We start from the raw sequence: 19196 nt of genomic DNA on the forward strand, positions 1-19196 counted from the left end.
ACACCTCAGAGGCCAGGCTGATCACGCAGCCCCTTCCCCTGCCTCCTTGGTATTGTCACGCCTGCTGGTACACGACTGAAGGCAGCGTCCTTGGCCCTAGGTGAAGTACCATAGCCAGCCCACGGGCTCATGGACCTGGCCTGTTGCTCCTAGGGATGACTACACTTTTCAGCCAAGGGGATGACAGTGTCTGCTGACCTGAGCAAGTCAGCTTCTCTGAGTTCCGCCCCAGCTGGGCCCCAAACTCACCCAGCAAACCCACCTGCCAGTCCACACCTGCGCTGACTCTTGCTCTTCTGCTTTTCCCCAGCAGGAAGGGCCCAGCCTCACCTACGCGACCTGCGGTCCCCCGACCACCTGAGGCTCCCCTCTTAGACTTATAAGCCTGTGGCCACTGGCATCCAGCTGCCTGCCCTCCATGCCTCCCCAGGGTCCCTTCAAAGGACTCCTGGGCTTTCTGTCCACCCAGAGGGGCCTCTAGTGCTCCCTCCAGCCATCCTTTTAGCTTTGCCCTCTTGGTTCAGTGTTCTTCCTCCTGTCTTTCTCCATCAGGCCTGGTGGCTGTTGCATGGGGCTCACAGCCCCATGCTCCCTGAGGCTAGGGGTGGCCCTGGGCCAGTGGGTTGAAAGAGATGGGGGCCAGAGGGACCAGAGGGAAGCCAGAGGGGTCCAAGCACATGTCTGGTGCTGTGGGTGCACTGCCTGGTGGTGTGTGAGATGAGCGTGTGTGGCAGGGGGGCAGGGCTGCCCCAGCCTTTACTGCAGACCCCCCATGGAGCTCTGCCCCCCCCCCATCTCCAGCTCCTCCCTTCCACCTTCCCTCTCTCGTTTCTCTCCTCTACTCCAGAACCCTTGCCCATACCCTCACCTGCGTCTTCTGGCCTTGCCCTCCCCTCCCCCCATGCCGGGCTTGGCTGCCCTCGCCTTACCAGCTCTCTCCCCCTTTTCTCTCTCTCGTTCTCTTTGCTTCCTCTCCAACTGCCAGCCGATCGGGTCAGGCAAGTCCATCCCGTCCTGAGAGCCCCAGGCCCCCCTTCGACCTCTAACCAGATCCCTCCTATTCCTCGGAGACCTCCCTTTCCAAGCCTGCCTGGACGGCTGTTCTGTGACTTGACAGTGGCTACCCAGCCCCAAAGCCTCCCCCTTCATCTGTGACTTTGTTGTAGTGGTGAGCTGACACTTCCAGGCGTGATGTTGGTGAAGCTTGTGCCCCTCTGTGGTATTGCTCCTGCCCCTTTCTATAAATATCTATAAATATTCACATATATATATATAGACACACATACATACACACACACACACACACACACACACACACACACACACACACACACACACACACGGCTACTACAGCCTCGTCTCTAGTGTTGGGAATCAGTCACCATGCTGTCCTTGAGGAGTCTCGTGGCCCAACTAGAATGGAACGCTGTCACCCTAACATCCCCTTCAAAGTGTGCCACCTCCAGTGAGCCTCCCTGTCATGCCTGGCCTGTGGACAGCCAGCCCCCCCTGCCACGCTCCCGACCCTCGCCCCCTCGAGCACGGGGGTGCTGTACTGGCAGCTGTGTGGTTCTCTGACTGCTACCAGTTTTGCTGTCTCTTGGCTGACAATAAAACCCATTTCTGGACGATGAGGAACAGCGTGTCCTCTGCTGGCTTGTGTTCTCTGTGGCTCTCAGTGGGGAGGTAAAGTTTTAACATTGGAGTGAGGGGTGGGGAAGGACCCAGGATCGCTAGGGTGCTGTAAGATGTGGTGGAAAAAAAGCCCCGTCCTTTCTGAGGCCTACTGGGAGAGCACATGGAGTCAGCTGATCCTCATCCTGTGAACCCTGCTCTGGCCACGAGGGGGAACGGGAACCAACTCAGCCTGGAGGGAGTATATGGGGCTGTGGCCAGGCAGGCAGTGTGGAGGGACGGATCAAATAGGCCACCGGAGGCGCAAGGTGATGGAATGGAAAACACCTGGACCAGCACTCAGCCTTCATGGGGCTGTGTCACCCCGCTTTCCCTCCCTGGGATTAGCTCAGGCTTCTGAATCTCTCAGCCATTAGGGCAGGACTGCTCCTGAAAGCCCCACGGCAAGTCCCCTGGGATCCCCCAGGCTTTACCAAGCAGCATGCAGGTGACAGGCCTTGGAAGAACTCTTAACAGCACCAGTGGAATGCTCAGACACACTGAGGCTCAGCACAACCGGAAGCCTGCCCTCTGCTGGCAGGACCCACTCCCTGTTCAGTGCCCTGGTCACAGACTCCAGGACCCAGCGACGGAAAAAAGGAACATGCAAGGACAAGCAGTATGGCTAAATCCATTTATTCTGAAATAAAAAGTGAAACAAACAGGAGTCGAATCACCCGGGAACAAACCCGTCCCCGCCTCCACCTCCTCTCTCTCTCCTATACTATCAATAAATAAGTTTCCCCAGCCCCAAATATTTAATAGAACCTCCTCCCCATTTACCAGCTCCAACCTCAACTATGATACAGGGGGCTGCTCTACCTCCAGAATATACAAAATGTTACACAGTTACAGTATAAACACTGGGGAGGGAGCCCACTCCGCCACCAGCTTATGTCCTTGCCTGGCCTGGGTTTGCCCCAATTGTCCCAAGGCCTGTGCGAGTACTGTCCAGTTGTCTAGCTGAACAAGGTGGGGGCACTTGTGCCCCAAAGTGCCTCTGAATAGAGGATGCATGAGCCCCTCTGAATGAAGGACTGCTTGGTGGGGGTGAGGAGGCCACCAGGGAGCCCTTGCTCCCTGAGAAGGGCAGCCTCCTAAATAAACTGCCTTTTTTGAGCCTCTCTGGCTCAGTTTTTCTGGAACTATTAATAGCCCAGAGATGAAGACACAGCCCAAATGGCCAGGGGTCTGCACCTATTTGTCCCCCCTCATTAGAGAGGGGGCTTACACCCCTTTTCAGGGGATTGCTTGCTAGTTTAGGGATAAAGGGTGACTGGGAAGGAGGGGTGGGAAGGAGTGACAGGGTGGCAGGGATGGGTGGAGGCAGAGCCCCTGACCCCATGTCTCTGGTTGTTGCCTGCTAGCGTCAGGCATTTAGACCACGGTGATCTTCACCTGGTCATTCTCGTCCGCCCGGTAGAAGAAAGGAATGCAGGAATTGCTGCCCAAGCCTGGGTACTCCCGTGGGTTCTGGATCTCACGCAGCAGCTGCATGATCTGCTGTGCAGTGAGGTTCTCAGGAGCAGTCTGGCCCACCAGGGCCTGCCCTTGGGTGGGCTCCATGTTGTCCACAAGGCTCACCTCCCGGAGACCTTTGGAGAGAGAGAGACAGGGCTGAGTGACCTGCCAGCTCTTCTCTGCCCACCCCCCAAGCCCCCCCGAGGTCTCTACTCACCACCCTGGTTGTCAGTAGTGCCAAGCTCCTGGGGGGCTGAAGGTGCTGTAGTGGGCTCCCCAGCAGGGTTCTGGGCAGCCAGGAACTTGCCGTAACATTCATTACGCTCACCCATCAAGCGTGACACCAGTTCCTGGAGCTCCAGCAGCTTCACCTGGAGGGAGAGGCACTTAGCAGCCCTGCCCCACCCCCATCCACAGAGATGGTCAGAAAAATCCTGCTACCTTCATCTCCTCCTTGTCCTGAGCCAGCCGGCTAATGTACTCCTCCTTCTTCCGGTGCCGCTCCTGCAGCACTGCCCTCTGATTCTGATAAAGAGCAATGTACTCTCCTGCGGGGAACAGGAAGGATGGACAGGGCTCAGATGCGGGACTCTCCTGACCCAGCACACAGTGCACCCCCACCCCCACCTCCCACTCCGGGCCCTGGCCTCCCCGCTCACCAATAGTGTCTGTCTCTCCCGAGAGCTGGATGCAGCGATGTTCTAGCTCCTCGACCCGCTCCTTCAGATCCACTTTCTCCTGCATAATCTTTGTAAATTGGCCCTACAGCCAAACAGCGGGGTCAGGGCTCCGCAGTGCCTATAAAGCCCCCACCCTTCCTGGCCCCCATCAGGGGTGACTTGCTCACCTGCAGCTTGTCCATGGCCTCCTGGAGGGCCTGGTGGGTTTCTGCAGGCACACTGCCCTCCCTGGTCCCGGGGGCTTGGGCCTCCTTCTCCACTCCATCCTGGGATGGGTTGGCTAGGTGAGCCAGGCGCTGGCAGCGAAGCTTCTGCTCCTTCAGCTGCTCACGAAGCCGCGCCTTCTCTTCTTCAGCACTGGCTAAGGCCGAGTTACAGAATGCCACCTGCGGGCAAAAGTTGTGCATGTGCTTTCATAGGGGTGCTCAGGACCAGCAAGAGGCAGAGAAGCTCCCCATCTCCAGGCCTTGGTGGGCATGCCTGTGGTTCAAGGATGGCATGGTGTCTGACTGGCTCCCAGGGAAGGTTGTGGGTCCAGAGAAGTCAGAGGGAGGGAAACCACAAAGAGTATCTGAGAGGAACCACAGGCAGAGGGAAGGCGGGAGGTGAGACAGAAGGAGTGGGAGGTCAGCTCACCATGGCCTCTCGGCTCTCCAGGTCCTCCGGCATGCTCAGTTTTGGCCGGGGAGCCTCCTCATCCTGCTCCTCGCTGTCTGGTCCATCTCCTGTCAGGGGCAGCCAGGGGGTCCTCAGACAACCCAAGGGAGGTGGAGCAGGCCGGTAAGAAAGCTCAGGGCCCAGCTCTGCCCCCCCGCCCCCACCTCCCTGTGCAACCCTGGGCTGGCCAGTCACTGGAGGAAAAGGATTCACTGTCTTTAAGGTCTCTTCTAACTCAATTCCATGCTGCCAAAAGTCCCCCTCCTCCTTGGGCCAGGTGTTCTCCTGGGCCATCCCACTTACCTTCCCCGGGTGCAGCTATGATTTTCAGCTGGGCCTGTAGCTGCTGGTTCTCCTGGTTGGCAGCTTCCAGGAGCCCCTAAGGGGCCGGGAAAGGGAGTGAGGAGGGACACAGGTTGCAGGCCTCCCCTCTCAGGAGCCCAGGACTCAAATTCCCTCACCTGGGTCTCCTGCAATGCCTGGTGGGCCATCTCCATCGCCATCTTGTCTTGTACCTCCTCGTGCTGCAGCCGGTCCATGAGCTGGGTCTGCAGCAGCACCTGCTTGTGCAGCAGCTCCTTCTCAGAGGCCAGCTGCTGGTAGGCGGCCACGTGCTGCTGGTAGGCAGCCACGTACTGCTGCAGGTGGTTCAGGTACTGGTCCCTCTGCTGTTCCAGCCCCTGAGCCTCCTGGTTCTTTGCCTCCACCTGTGGGAAGACTCTAGGAGTGAGGTCGGGTGGCAGTTTGCTTCCAGATTTTGAGCCCACACACTGGGGACGTTGGGGCTCTGCTGGCCGGCCAGGCCCCTGGCTTGCTTGCTCCGTGGCCTAAGTGACTGCCTGCCTCCCCCAGAGCCACATGCCGCCTTCACTCAGCTTCACACGGCAGAACAAGCTTCTATCTTAACTTCAGGTCACAGATGGGTGGAAAAACAGAGGCAGCCAACATCTGCACACTGAATGCCTAATGCTTTACATGCATGATTCTCATTTAATCCTCAACACCTCCTTTTTAATGTAAGTGCTAACCTCCCTCTTAGGTTAGGGAAACTGGGGCTTAAAGATGCAAGATTAGATACCAGGGCTGAACCCAAGCGGCTGGCGATCATACTCTCTTCCCCTCTAATTAGGGGCTCGATGCCTCTAGCAGGGATGACCACCTATGGCCCAGAGCTACCCAAGTGTGAAAGTCAGAGGCCAGGGGACAGCAAGCAGTTATGGGCTCTGAAGGACTCTGGGGTCATTAGTTCTGGCCTCTCCCTCGCCAGAGGCTGGTGCCTGTCTCCTAGCCCTTCTGGCTGGGGCAAGGGTTACCTTCTCCTTCAGTTCCGCCAACTTCTCCTGTAGCTGACTCAGCTTCTTGGCCAGCTCCTTCTTGACGTGCTGCTCTGACTGCAGCGCGCAGGTAATCTCCATATTCTCATTGGTCTGGACAGAGAGAAACAATCAGCAGTGGCCACCCAATACAGCTGGAGACCCCAGAACTGGGTGTCCGCATCCCACAGCTCAGGGAGGGGTGGAGGCAGGTGGGAAAATCTTCCCCCTCCCCGTCTCATCCCTCCAAACAGGGCTCTCTAGGTCACAGCGTGCCTTCGTGGGCACCGTTTCATGGAAGGTCCATACCACACCCATTGTACAGGTGGGAAGACAAAGGCCCAGAGGGGTCAGGTGTCTTGCCCCGCCCCAAAGGACTTGGCCAGGGAGGAGGGCAGGCTGGCCGGGCAGGGCTGCGCACCAGCCTGACAAATCCATTCTGCAGCTCGGCCAGCTGCTCCTTGAGCTCGCGGTTCTGGGAGAGCGCGCGGCTGATGGTGGTGCGGTCATTCTGCATGCTCTCCAGAATCTGCTTGCGCTCCTCCGCCTGGTCCCCCCACTCCTCAGCTGCCCGCTCCAGCTCCAGCAGCCGCTGCTCTTGCTCCTGATTCAGGCGACTTAGACTTTCATTGTCTTTCACCTGTTCCTTCAGCTGCCCTGCCAGGCTCTCCAGCTCCTTATGTAGCTGCTCGGCCTCCTCTTGAAGCAGTTGTTCTGCTTCCGAGGGCCCTTCTGGGGACTCCTGGGGTGGGCACGCAGCTGAGAAGGGAGCACACTGTCAGGGCCTCTCAGCTCTGCAGTCCCCAAAACTCCCTCTTCTTGGTCCACAGCTCCTAACTCAGCCTCCCCACCCCACATCTTGGCTTCCTGGCTCAATGTTTCAAGACACTTTCAAATGGAGTTCTTTACATCTTTATGCTCAAGATGACTTGGGAAGGGGGACAGTGGGGACTCCACCCCTCTTGTGCAGATAGGGACACTCAGGCTCAGAGAGACTGCAAGACTTGCCAACTCCCGGTACGGACCTCTCTCCCTGGGCCACAGTGCCCTTCCACCCACCCACCTCCATTCTAAGCCACCCTCACCAGCCCCGACACCAATCCTGCTCCCAGACGCCCCGCCCCAGCTTACCCATCTGGCTCCTCAGTTCAGCCAAGCTGGCCTCCAGCTCCTGCACCTGACTCATGCTGTGCTCCTTTTCTTCCCTCAACTTGCACACCTGCTCGAAGCACAGAGGGGCAGAGGGGGATGAAGGAACAGCCCAGCGACCATCGCCCTCTCCACCCCCACCTCAAGAGATACACTTCCGCCTCTGCCTGTGCACAGCAAGTGGCATGATCCCCAGTTTACAGATGCCCAGGAAGATCAAGTGACCTATCTCAGATGAGGGGTTGAAGGTCACATCTCACCTGCTCTGACATTTGTTCCATCTTCTGCTGCCAGATGGCGTTTTCTTCTTTCATATTTGCCACGTACAGGTCTCTCTCCATCTTCAGCTGCTGCAGTGAATCTTTCAGCTACAGGAGAGGGCGCAGAAGTTAGCAGGGGCTGTCACTGGGCCTCACCTGCTCCTGGACACCTGGGGTCATCCTCCATCCACACCTCTCCCTCTGCAAAGCCTCACCAGCTGCACGTGGGTCTCCAGCTGTGCCCGGTCTTCCAGGGCCTGCTGTAACTGCTCGCTGCTACCATGCGTAGGTTGATTAGAAAACTGGATGGTGAAAAATGAGGTTAGATCCGGGGAGCCCAGGGTGTTCCATGCAATGCCCCCTAAAAGGGTCTGAGCTAGCATCAACGTACAACTCAGGGTTGTCCTAATATTATTAGTACCACAGGCTTTATTTTTACTAAATACTCATTATAATTAGGGGTTTTTTTTAAGTAGTTTTTTTGTTAAATAGAGGTGCCAGGGATCGAACTCAGGACTTTGGGCATGCTCGGCACACACTCTACCACTGAGCTATACCTGCCCCCTAAATACTCATTATAAACAATTAAAACAGCAAGTGTTCAAAGTTCTCCCAACCCTTCCTCTAGCTTCCCAATCACCCCAATCTGTGTGTATCCTTCCAGAGCCTTTTCCATAGGTATACAAACACGCTGCAGCTGTGCTATCATGGGGCGGTATCACACATGGTTCTGCAAGTTAATTTCACTTTGCTGCAAACAAGATACATTTAGTTCTGTAAGTTACATAGTAGCCCAACATATACAGCCTGCTGTGTCCATACCCTTATCGATGGCCTTTTAGATGGCTATAATAAATAGGGCTACACACTGGTGCTGCTCCTAGAAATGGGTCATTGAATCAAAGCTGGTAAGTGAACAGCCGTCTGTTCAGATGAACTTCAGAGCAACCTTAAGCTCTAACTTTTTATATCTTGAGTAAGCCATTTATTCGACTGCCCATCACAGGAATGGGCACAAAGATTGCCCTGGTGGACAGGTAAATGGGAGGACAAGAGAGGAGGTAATAAGCTCTGTCTGCTGCCAGGCCAGACCAAATTTGGAGACCCACATTTCACACTGGTGGCCTGATCACAAGGGAAGCCCTGACAGATCAGGTCACATCCAGGAGAAAGAAGTCAGGAAGGTAACAGGTTGCATGAGAAATAGCTGAAGGAGCTGGGGCTGTTTAGCTCAGTAATAATCTTAGAATGGACAGGGGAATCACATACTCCCTTGCAAAGTATCTGAAGGTCTCTTTTGGGAAAGAGATTAAACGTTTCCCATGTTGTTCTGGAACCAAAGACCCCAGTGGAAGGATGTTTTATGAAGGCAGAGAATTGCTGTGCATGCAGAGAAACTCAAGAGGAGGCTCTCTGACTTGGGCACCCTGTCTGCCTGGAGGCTTGGCCGCTGAGAGGAAGGAAACAGACCCGTGGCTGGTCTTGTGACAGTCACCCAGAAAACAATGGTTTTCAACCAGAATGCTTTAAAGAGTTTAAAAAAAAAAAGCCCCTATCCCTGAGATTCTGATTCCAGACGTCTGGGCAGGGCCCCAATTTTTCTCCTATCTCTGGAAGATTCTTTGGCAGGATCAGAACAAGGATCCAAGTTCTCTAGCCTGTGGCCGGAGGCCACCCACAATGATCTGGGAGGTCCTGGCCCACCATGTGGAGCCAGCATCCCCCAGGCCTCGAGTCCCACCTGCTGCAGCAGCAGCTCCGACATCTCCAGCTTCTTCTGCAGCTCATCTGTCCCCAGCTGTATGGCCGCCTTCTCGCTCACCATGACCCGCAGCTTCTCCTCCAGCTCCAAGTTCTGCTGCTTCAGGTCCTCATTGTTTTTGCTATGGCCAGAGGCAGCGGAGGGAGGCATGAGTAAGGAACAGGAAGGATCGCTCTGGTGATCAACCCACCACCTTGGCCACAGAATGACAGAACAGTCACTTTGGAAGGGACCCCGGGCTCAAGAGTCACAAGTGGCAGGCCAGAGAGGACATTAGTCACCTAAGGCCACAGCATAAGTCGATGGCACAGCTGGGACAGAGTCAGACTCTGCACAAGTCCAAACCTGTACCACCTTGCCATGATCCCTTGGATCCCCCTACTTCCCAGCCCATCCCCCAGAGGCCCCCCCAGCCCTCCCCGACCTCCCCCATCCTACTTGTGCTTGTATAACTCCAGCTTGAGGGCATCTCGCTCCTTGGTTAATTCTTTGTTGCTCTGCAAACACAGAAAAGCAAGGTCAGGATGGGGCAGGTGGAAGGTGCAGCTTGCAGACCGACAGCAGCAACAGTAATCACTCCCAGCGACATGTCCTCACCTGCTGTCACACTTCACATTTTTTCAAAGCACTTCCAAGTTCATGTTCTCATTTGGTTTTAACAGGGACTCGGGAAGGGTGGAAGAGGCAGTGGAGAGGCCTAACCCACAGCTGGCTAACAGGCCCAGGGACAGCGGATAACACTACCACTGTTATTACTACTGTCATCACCACGTCTGAAACTTTTTTGAGCACTTTCTCAGCCAACAATCCCATTTTATCCTCAAAATCACCGTGGGAGGCAGTTACTATTACTACCTCCATTTTACAGGTGAATGACACGGAGTACTAGAAGTTAAGTCGCTTGCCTAAAATCACTTAGACAGAGCTGGGATTGAACATCCAGGTCTGTTTGATTGTTTAAACATGTTTTCTCCCTGGGTAGGGGACGCAGATATGGAGGGGCGGTAAATTCTATTGTAACCTTTTGTTCATTTTTTGAGTGGATAGCACACTTACATAGCCCAAAACCCAGAAGGTACAGAAGTGACATGTCTCTTAGCCATGTCACTGTTCCTCTCCCCTGGGTTTTTATGAATCCTTCCAACATGTCTTATATATTACACACAGGTACTGCTCTCCTTTTTAGTTTAGCATGGTAGCAGATTAAAAATGCTGTTCTGCACCTTCACAGCCCAAACACCTAGCACTTGGGCCAGGGCCCACAGCCAGTTAAGGGCAAGGCTGGCACTCAGGCTCGGGACTCTGCATCCAGTGCTCACGCTAGACAGTAGCCCCCTCGCCCCCTAACTAGCCCACAGCAACCAACTCAGGTCCAGCTTGGTTCTAACAACCACACAACTTGAAAGCACTGAGAAATGGCCAGTGCTGCTCTCTAAGTATCTTCCCTTCCATCCCGTAGAAAGGACCTTTAGGCTCCCTCCCGCTCTACCGCACCTCCAGGGGATGGGCGGGCTGCTGGGCTCACCCTGTCGGCCTGCTTTTGCTGCGCGGAGATGGCAGAGAGCGTCCGCTCCAGCTCTCCCACGCGCTGCCTGGAAGACTGCAGGCGGTTAGCGAGATCCTCCGACTCTCCTGAAACAACGGTTAGAAGTGAAGCCCAAAGAAGGAATCCCACTGAAGGCCTGCCAGCACGCCTGGCTGAAGGGTGAGAGGATTCCCACCTGCTTTTTGTCTGGCTGCCTGTTGGGTGTGAGCCAGAGCTGACTGTAATTCTGACTTCTCAGACACTAGAATCCCAATAGTTTGAATGTGGACCTTTGGGAGAAAGGCCAAACAAGTGGTGAAAAAAGCAGAAAAGCAATGTTTCCTAGGGGACGTGAGGGAACCTGGTACAGTCCACGAACCTGCAGCTGTTCTCTTAGAGCCCCTTGTTCCTTCGCAAGCTTTTGCTCAAATCCCTTCTTCTCCTGCAGGAAGAGAGAAGAAACAGCTCTTACTGGGAGGAGGGAGAGATGGAACAGCAAAGGACATGCCCCCAGAATGCCACCACTGGCCCAGGACAGGCCCACCAATGAGAACAGGTAATTAGCTGCCCAGGTAGTTGGGGTTGGGGATGGAGCAGGGAGTAAGCCCTCTATTTCTCCAGACTGCAAGCAGACAAGAGGAGAATGGGCCTCTACATCTGAATCCTCCCCCAAACTCATCAGCCACGTGATGATCAGACGAAGAAATCACGTTACCTTTTCAAGTTGATCCAAAGCCTCTTGGTTCTCTTGTTTCTGTGGAGAGAGGCAAACGAAGGTGACTAAGGTTGTCCCCCTCTCCCACGATCCTCAGACCAAGGAGAGGGGATGACCAGGGACCAGGAATGGGTTTAAAAGGGAGAGTTCATAGGGACATGAACAGATGAACTCTTCTCAAGCCAAGAGACTTTGGGTCTTAGGGGGCGTTTGCTCACAGCTACAGAAATGAGTCTGAATCCAATGCCCTTGAAAAGACAATGACATAAACCCCTAGAAATGAAGTCTGAGATGGGAAAGCCCACCCTCCGCCAGCTCACGATCTGGAAGGGTGCATATGCTCAATGGATGTTTACTGAGCACACACCGCAGGCCAGGTTCTGTTCTTAACAGCAGGGATACCGGAATGAAAAGGATCTTTAAATCTTTGATTTTTTGAGCTAAAAGGGACCTTGGACACCCTCAAATTCTATTTCCTCGGGAAACTAAAGCCCAGGGAGGAGAGGTGACCTGTCCAAGGTCAAAGTCGGAGCAAATCAAGGGCTGAGTCAGGCCTGGAACATACCAGTCAACTAGTGCTTCCCCTAGAGGTGAGAGACCCGGGGCGAGTACAGAGAGGATTCAAGCAGGGGTGTCTGGAGAACAGAGCAGGCAAAGAGAGCAGCCACAGAGAGAGCCATGCTGCGTGCCCCGTGCTCCGGGGTCCCTCCAGCTGAGACCTAGGCCCCCCGGCACCCCATTCTCCCTTGGCATCAGGGGCCCCCAGCCCCTTTCTTTAGAGCCCCAAGGTGAAACTAGAGCCCCAGATTGGCAGCGTGGAATCAGAGGACAACACTGGACTCTTACCAATTCCTCTATCTTGCTACTGAGTTGTTTGTTTTTTAGATTGCTGGAGTCCAAGGCTACTGATAGTTCTTGGTACCGGCTCTGAGGCGCATGCAGAGAGGAGGAGGAGGAGTTGGAAGAGGGATGGGGGAAGAGGTAGAGAGAGCAATCATTAGGGTTGGGGGGTGTCTGGGCTGTCTCAGCTGGCAGTGGGGCACCCAGCCCCCACTGTGGGAGGAGGTGGGGTGAGGGCGGTGACTGGCCTGCAGGGTCACTGGGCCACGGTCCAGGCCCACTTACCTCCAGTTCCTTTATATTATGAGATGATAGGCCCTCCCCATTGATGTAAGATGTAGACTAGGAGAGATGAAAGGGCTCACATGGAGACATTCTCTGTCCCCCTCAAGGCCTAAACCCTCCAACATCGTCCGCATCAACTGGCAACACTTTCCTTTCTGCCTAACTTGGCCCCCTCCTCCCCCCTTAACCCCTTTGTGCCAGCTTCTCCTGGTTCTTAACTCCCCCTTGTCCCTCCCCTCCCAAGCAGTTCTCATCAGCAGGATAAAATGATGGAACCAATCTCGTGGTCCAACCTCTTCATATGTACAGCTTCAGCAAGGAGACTCCAAGAAGTAATGACTAGCTAAACATTATCCAGCCAAGCTGTCCAGTCCCAGGATCTTCCCTCCCTCTTGGGAATCTCTGCCTCAGTTTCTTTCTGTCCTATTTTCCTTCCGTCTCTAGCCCCATCTGGGCTTCATTTTTGGGGTACCTCAGATACAAGCCCGTTGAGCTGCTGAGATAGTTGTCGCAGGCTCTCGGTGGATGAGAAAGATCTGGAGATGAACACAGGAGTCAAAAAAAAAAAAAAAAAAGAACACAGGAGTCAGGGGTGCAGTAGGCTCAATGGGAAAGAGGGGGTTCATGGGCAGTGGCCGAGGGATTGCTGCCCCCCACGGGAGATACTCACGTGCTTTCATCCATGGTAAGAGGACCATTTTCAACATCATGGTTCTGTTCAGGAAGAAATGTATGAGGCAGTCATTCAATTTCTGGTAAGAACCATTCAAGGGCAGGGCGAGCCAAGCTCATTCCAACAACCTTCCATCTCCTTGAACCTTAAGGAACACCTGGTGTTGACCTCCCCCATCCCAGTCCTCGGGAAGGCACCAAGGCTCTAGGCACAAGCTGCCTGAAGAAAGGGGAATGGATCCACAGGAGGTACAATCCTCCGGGAAGGAGGAGGGCTGAAAACATGGTGGGGCAGTGGGCACAGGGGGAAGAGGCACAAACCTGAGTTGATGCCATGCTAGTGACACGGGGGGGACTAGCACTGGGGGAAGTGACACCGCCAGGTGACATGGTGTCATCAGCAGATGGTGAAACAGGAGCAGCGTGGTCTTTGGGCGCCTGTCACAGAACAGAGCAGGGGGTTAGGGGGACATGCAGGAAAAAAGGCGCCTTGCTGCCATGAATGCAGGGGTACAGAGCGGGTAGGACAAGTGTCGCTGCAGTTGGAGTGACAGTCACACATGCTGAGAGCCACTCTGGGGTGTGGCTATGGCTCGCCCAGACAGCGGGCCACTCTGCAGCCTTCTGGATGGTCTTTGTGAACACAAACAGCCTCGTTCACCCTGGAGCTCAGCAAAAGACAGGAACAGGCTACCCTGCGGCAGCCACAGCAGGTAGAAGGAAGGTGTGCCAAGTCGGAGAAGGAAGGCACTGCTCTTCCAGAAAGCCAGCCTGTGCCTCACAGTGACCCTCACCCTGAGCCCCTGCCGGGCAGAAGGCGGCAGTGATGAAGGAGGAGAGCTACCTGCCTGTTCCCTCTTTCCCCTCTTGCTCTCCATCCCTTCCTTCCTCCAACCACTGGCTGTGTTTCCCCAACTGATTCAGGTCCTTTCTGGGAAAGAAGCTGTCCACCAAGAAGCCTCTCCCTGCTCCTGGAGGTAAAAAGAAAACCATGGCCACTGCCCCACCCTAACCTCCTAGCTCCAAACACCCACCCAACCAAGAAACAAGCTGAGAAACCAGACATAAGATGTCTACCCTCTGACTCTCAGCAGCCTGGGAAACAATCATGGGATTGAGGACCAGGAGCCGTGGAGACACTCCCTCTTCCCTGAATGGACCCACTTGCTGGCCAGAGCCCCACTCAGCTTCTCTCCAGGCTCAGGCCTGACACTCAGTCCTAGCCTCCGGCTCTAGAGATTTAATGTTCAACAGGACAGATGGGAAAAGAAATGGGGAAGAGGGTTGATAAGCTAAAGACTGACGAGGGAAGAGCGCTAGGGAGCCAAGGCCTGGCCAGCAAAGCTAGGTCCAGAAGAAGAGGCTGCACCTCTCCTGCGGGAAAGAGCTGCCTGCTCTCTGGACCCCTCAAACCTGGCCTCTGGAAACCCAAATCCACTGCCCTCTTTAGAGCAACTGTTATGGAACCTGGAGGAGCTGAAGATAAATCAAGCTGTTTGTGTGGTTACTGTCCATGCTGTGACCTTTGACCCTGGAACCTGGTGTTGCCTTGCCAACCTGTACCACTGAACCTAACCAGCTGGCTAGGCATGAGACTTCGGGGGAGTGGAGCACACTCTTAGCCATGGGCCCTGGCCAGATGCCTGGGTCCCTCCTGGCATCTTGGGTGCCCACTGATCCCTAGCATTAGAAACAAGAAAGCTCAGAAGGGGAAAAAAGTATTTTTCTGAGGACTTAAATATACATAACATGCCTATTCTGTGAGCAACCAACTTATTTCATAATTTTGAGTCATAAAGCTAAGTATGGAATTTTAAAAATCACTGTCCATTCCCCTCAAATGTCTCATTCCATTAAAAAAAATTTTTTTTTGCCATTTTTTAGTCCTCATTTCTAGAAATACCATCAGCTCTGCCCAGGATACTGCCATCACAGGCCTGCAAAACTAGAGTGGAAAACTTCAGTGGGAAATAGTTATTGATGTAGAGAGAATTTTAAAACAAGAAGGGAGTATGGGACTCTGGGTCTTCATTTCCAGGAAAGCAGAAGGATGTGGACCCAGAACCTTAGAACATGAGTGCAGACTCAGGGCTTCAGGACTCCTGCTGGCCTGTGCTCCCCTCCTGGTGCCACTCACAGCGTCTCCTCTGAGCAGACAAGGTGAGTCATAGCACCTGGACAGACCCGACCGACTGGGCGTGAGCAGTCCTGATGACTGAAAGACTGTAACACCAGCCAACAGTGCCCCGTCCCAGTCCCTCTTCCCCTGCCCATCTCCAACAGGACCTAGCCCCATTCCAGCCCCACTCCTGTGGCCTGGAAGGTGTCCCCTGAGGAAGTTAATTAAAGGAGGAAGTGCCAACATCATGTCCAGAGAAGGTCATCTCCTAGTCCAGTGCACCCCAGGCTCCTCGCCTTTCTGGGAAGTACTCTGTGAGCTCATAACCCTGGCATTACCTGTATTACACCCTCTGCCTGGGACTCCCATTTCCCCTACCCTCAATATGGATGATTGTTACCCACCTCTATGACTAACCAGCCTCAAATGCCACCCCCTCCAGCCTCAAGTCCGTTTAGAACCAACCTCTGCCTCAGTTGAGCATTTGAAATGTTGCCACATTCTACCTTGCTTCCTTCACCTGTTTTCTCCAGCACCTAGCAACGAATGTGCCTCTGCTCTCAAGAGCCCACTGAATATGTTTAAGTGTCCAGTTGATTTTTAAAAGAGAGTAAGGGCAGAATGTCCTGATCACTCATGTGTTTGGTTAATCTCACATCCTTTACAGTTAGTTCCACTAAAAAAAAAACAACCCTCAGTCCTTGTAACTATAATGCAAACTCTTAACCCTACATTCCCTACTCCCAAACCAAAGTGAACTGATCAACTCAAAAAAGATCACACACTGCTATGTGGTCTACTGGTGTTTTGGGGACAGATGCCCAGGGGGCAAGACCTGAAGGTTTGGTTTTATTTAACCTCTCCTAGTGTGATAGCACCATGGAGCACTCAAACCTGAGGCTCAAAAAGCCCAAATCTCATACACCTGCTCTGGAAGCTATTCCCAAATTACCTTTAACCTCCAAGGAGCATCTCACCTTCTCCAAGATGATAAAAGATATGGGGGTGGGAGGGAGAAAAAAAACCCAACCAACCAAGCAGGTGAAAAAGCAGACATGAACAAGCCAAGGGTTAATGAAAGCAACATAAAATAAGCCAGAGGCAAAGTATCCCCCAAACCAGAGAAGCCTCAGGGCATGCAGAGCTGGGAGGGAGCAAGCCAGAGAGGGGGGTCTCGGCACTGCCTCACCTTCCATTTGTCCAATGGGGGGATCGCTACCCCATTGGAGCGGTTAAGGTCGGACACCAGCACCTTCAGAATGTCCTGAATCTACAGGAGGCGAAAAGGGGAAAATAAGGGCAAGGGGAGAAAGAGAAAAGTGGCTTAGAGAGAGGCAAGAAAGTCAGGGAAGGAAGAAGAGGTGGGTTCAGGGCAATGGAATGCTGGAGAAGACAGAAAGGGATCAATACCACGGCCTGTGCCAGCTTTTCAAACAGCCACTTGTTGCCTTGCCAGAGGCAGAAATCCATGTAAACAAACAGAAGGGGAAAAGTCCCCTGAACAATGCAGTCACATAGCTCCTTAGATAAACAATGCAGCTCTTACTAGCTCCTTAGACCTTCAGGTCCGAATTATTTAAACCAGATTTCAGAATAAGGGTCTGCTTGAACAAAAGGGACTATAGCTAAAAAATAAGTTTGAAAGACAATGATCTGATCCAACAGTATCATCTTACAGATGAAACTGGGGCTCAGGGGAGGAAGCGATTTTCCTGAGGCCACCCAGCAAGCTGGTGGCAGAGATGACCTTGAAACTCAGATGGTCTCCTAATTCAAGGGGCGGGGGCTCTCCTCACCACACCCTGTGGCTCTGCTGGTGCTTCTAATGGAGAGACTGAAGGCAAGTGGCTGCCCCTTGAGGCTGGGGGTGAGGGAGATCACCTGAGCAGTAAGTCAAACAGCAACCACTCCTTACTGAATGTTTACTCTGCACCAGGCCCTGTATTAAGGGATTAGTATAAAAACAAAAATCTCATTTAAACTTCATAAGTGTAAACTTCATAACAGTATTACCCCAATTTTACCAATGTGGAAACAGAGACCCAAAGAGCTTAAGTAATTTGCCCAAAACCACATCTCCAGCAGAGGCAGAAGGTAGTATTCAAATCCAGAATTCTTAACCAATACCTGATATTTCTTTCACAATCTTAACCACTACCCTCTGCCGTCCCCTGAGTACCCCATCCCCGGAAACTGGCTAGCCAAGACTTACATCCTTAGGCGAGGGACAACCACCAGAAGTGGTTGCCTCAGGGCTACTGCCATTCTTAATCTTTCTTTTTTTCTTAGCTCCTGCAGGAACACCAGGGCTGTTCTTCTGCTGATATTCTCTTAACTGCAAAAAGGAGAAGTAAGTCTCATGAGAACTATAAGCCCCCAGGTATTCACATCCTACTTTACAGTTTACAAATTCCTCTTCTAATTGCCATCTGATTTAATGCCACAACAACCCTACAAGGTGTTGTAATTCTCAACGACTTAAGAAATGAATTGGTAACATGGCTAGAGAAGGAGAAAAGCAATAATGGACAATAGGTAATTTAAACTTATTCTTCTGACTCTGAGTTCTGGGGTTATGACATCAATCAGCAGTTGCCAGGGGGCAAAACCAGAGGCAGAGGTGGAAAAGTAAACATTTAATCAGACATCAGGGGTCCCTCTCACACATCTGTTAGAGCTGCACACCAGTACTTCTGAAACTTTTACATCAATGTATCCTAATGGCAGAAGGCAGTGAAGACACACCCCTAGCGAATGTGGGAATGTTAACAGAAAGAGGACAATCCAAACGCCATTTCAGAGAGAAGTCTATTATAATCTTACAAATCTATCCAAATGTCATCCCTAAGTACATTAATATAAAAGGCCTTTTCTCTTATAATAGAACCGAGCAAAACGGATGCTTCAGGCCCATATTTATCCTGTGGCACTCAGGGCACCCCATGTTGAGACGATGATTTGGGAAAGATTCCCAGCTGTGAAGTTCAATTTCCCAGGATCTGTTCCACAGAACTCCAAAGAGCACTGAATGAGGGGCACTCTGGTCTCAGAATCATAGGGAATTAGACTGTAAGGTAGAAAATTCTTATTTAAAATGTGAAAGTCTCTCTGGACAGAAACCTGGGAGAAAAACAAACTAAACAAAGCATATTCTCCCCATTGCCACCCAGAGATATTGTCAATGTTTTGAGATCATTGGTGAAGTGTAGGCTTTTTTACACTATCGACATCTAATGATGGGGTACAGTCTACAGAGTAAGGGAGCCTGAAACCTAGATCCAACCTAGGTCCCACAGTCGCGAGGCCCCTTCCACCTAAATTTGTGCCGCGACTAGAGAAACTGGAAAAGGTGTGAAAACACTAGGGGACTGGGTCGTAAGATCAAACACGGGGCTCGTGGCGGTAATGACAGTTCCAAGGCGGATAATGACGTAACTACATTCCACTCCTCCCTACTGACGCCCGAGTCGCCGCTCCGCGGTGGGGGAAGGGAGCGCAAGGCCAGGACCGAGGTCCTTGGAGACCGGGAGCACAGGGAGCCCAGGGAGCCCAGGGAGCCCAGGAGATCCGGTTCTGGGCGGCAGGAGGCGAGGGCCGAGCCTGGAGCGGGGAGTCCCGGGGGTCACCTGCCCAAAGTCGCCCGAGGGTGACAAGTAAAAGCGGGGGCTGGGTTGCGGGGGGGCGGGACTAGCTGAGAATACTTTTGAGGGAGGGGCGCCAAAGGGCGCCGAGGGGCTCGCCCCGTGTGCCTCAGAGGCAGCACGGACTCTGGCCATGGCCCGGCCGTCGGAGGGGTCTCGGGCTGGGTCAGGGAGCCGCGACCCCGCACATTTTACCTTTTTCTTGGCCGCAGCCAATTTGCTCTGTCGGGTTTCTTCCGACATCCCGGGACGGGGAGGGGGAAGGGGAGGGCCACATCAGCACGATCCCGGCAACCACTGCGGAGCTGCTTCCGGCAGCCACCGCGCCGCTGTGCGACTGAGCCAGAAAAGGAGGGACCAGGGCAGTTCTAGGCAGCAGCGGTGTGGTGTGGGCGTGGCCTAAATTCTACAACCCCATTGGTCGATGGGAAAGATGAAAGGGA

At 53.4% G+C, this 19196-nt stretch overlaps 2 protein-coding genes and 1 long non-coding RNA gene across 19 annotated transcripts in view; 2 read left to right on the plus strand and 1 right to left on the minus strand.

Annotated features, from left to right (window-relative positions):
• The window catches only part of DNM1 (dynamin 1), a 41806-nt gene extending 40168 nt beyond the window's left edge, over window positions 1–1638 (plus strand). For 9 of the 17 annotated variants that reach the window (XR_012506564.1, XR_012506562.1, XM_074362310.1 and 6 more), the window contains one exon: window positions 311–1128. Coding sequence is in view for 9 of the 17 variants with exons in the window: in XM_074362302.1 (XP_074218403.1) it covers window positions 311–383 (73 nt within the window). In the remaining 8 variants the exon portion in view is untranslated. Of the gene's footprint in view, window positions 1–310 lie in introns of all 17 variants that reach the window. The other 8 variants (XR_012506563.1, XM_074362304.1, XM_074362314.1 and 5 more) reach the window with 5 other exon arrangements.
• Window positions 1639–2294: 656 nt separating this feature from the next.
• GOLGA2 (golgin A2) lies at window positions 2295–19105 on the minus strand. Its single transcript, XM_010951182.3, has 27 exons — window positions 18949–19105; window positions 17325–17447; window positions 16302–16382; window positions 13315–13431; window positions 12992–13035; window positions 12794–12857; window positions 12322–12378; window positions 12043–12123; window positions 11197–11235; window positions 10861–10923; window positions 10678–10771; window positions 10482–10588; window positions 9395–9453; window positions 8936–9077; window positions 7410–7496; window positions 7195–7302; window positions 6917–7004; window positions 6207–6544; window positions 5786–5899; window positions 4934–5179; window positions 4776–4851; window positions 4452–4540; window positions 3983–4201; window positions 3795–3897; window positions 3577–3683; window positions 3353–3506; window positions 2295–3269 (listed from the first exon to the last, which is right to left on the minus strand). The coding sequence occupies exons 1-27, from the start codon at window positions 18994–18996 to the stop codon at window positions 3052–3054; spliced, it is 3066 nt and encodes a 1021-aa protein (XP_010949484.1). The 5' UTR covers window positions 18997–19105; the 3' UTR covers window positions 2295–3051.
• LOC141577501 (uncharacterized) lies at window positions 10524–14753 on the plus strand. Its single transcript, XR_012506568.1, has 3 exons — window positions 10524–10661; window positions 10930–11037; window positions 13918–14753. It is a non-coding gene; the product is annotated as an uncharacterized LOC141577501 (long non-coding RNA).
• Window positions 19106–19196: the final 91 nt, after the last annotated feature.

Source organism: Camelus bactrianus, chromosome 4 (assembly GCF_048773025.1).
Source record: "Camelus bactrianus isolate YW-2024 breed Bactrian camel chromosome 4, ASM4877302v1, whole genome shotgun sequence".
In the NCBI taxonomy this organism is placed as follows: Eukaryota; Metazoa; Chordata; class Mammalia; order Artiodactyla; family Camelidae; genus Camelus; species Camelus bactrianus.

What these genes read in the sequence shown, in the direction of transcription:
- GOLGA2 (XM_010951182.3), bottom strand. Translation starts at nt 18,996, where the DNA reads ATGTCGGAAGAAACCCGACAGAGCAAATTGGCTGCGGCCAAGAAAAAG. An exon ending in ATAATATAAAGGAACTGGAG is followed by an intron (nt 12,124 to 12,321) that starts GTAAGTGGGCCT and finishes CATGCGCCTCAG; the next exon opens with AGCCGGTACCAAGAACTATC. An exon ending in AGGCATTGCAGGAGACCCAG is followed by an intron (nt 4,852 to 4,933) that starts GTGAGGGAATTT and finishes CCGGCCCCTTAG; the next exon opens with GGGCTCCTGGAAGCTGCCAA.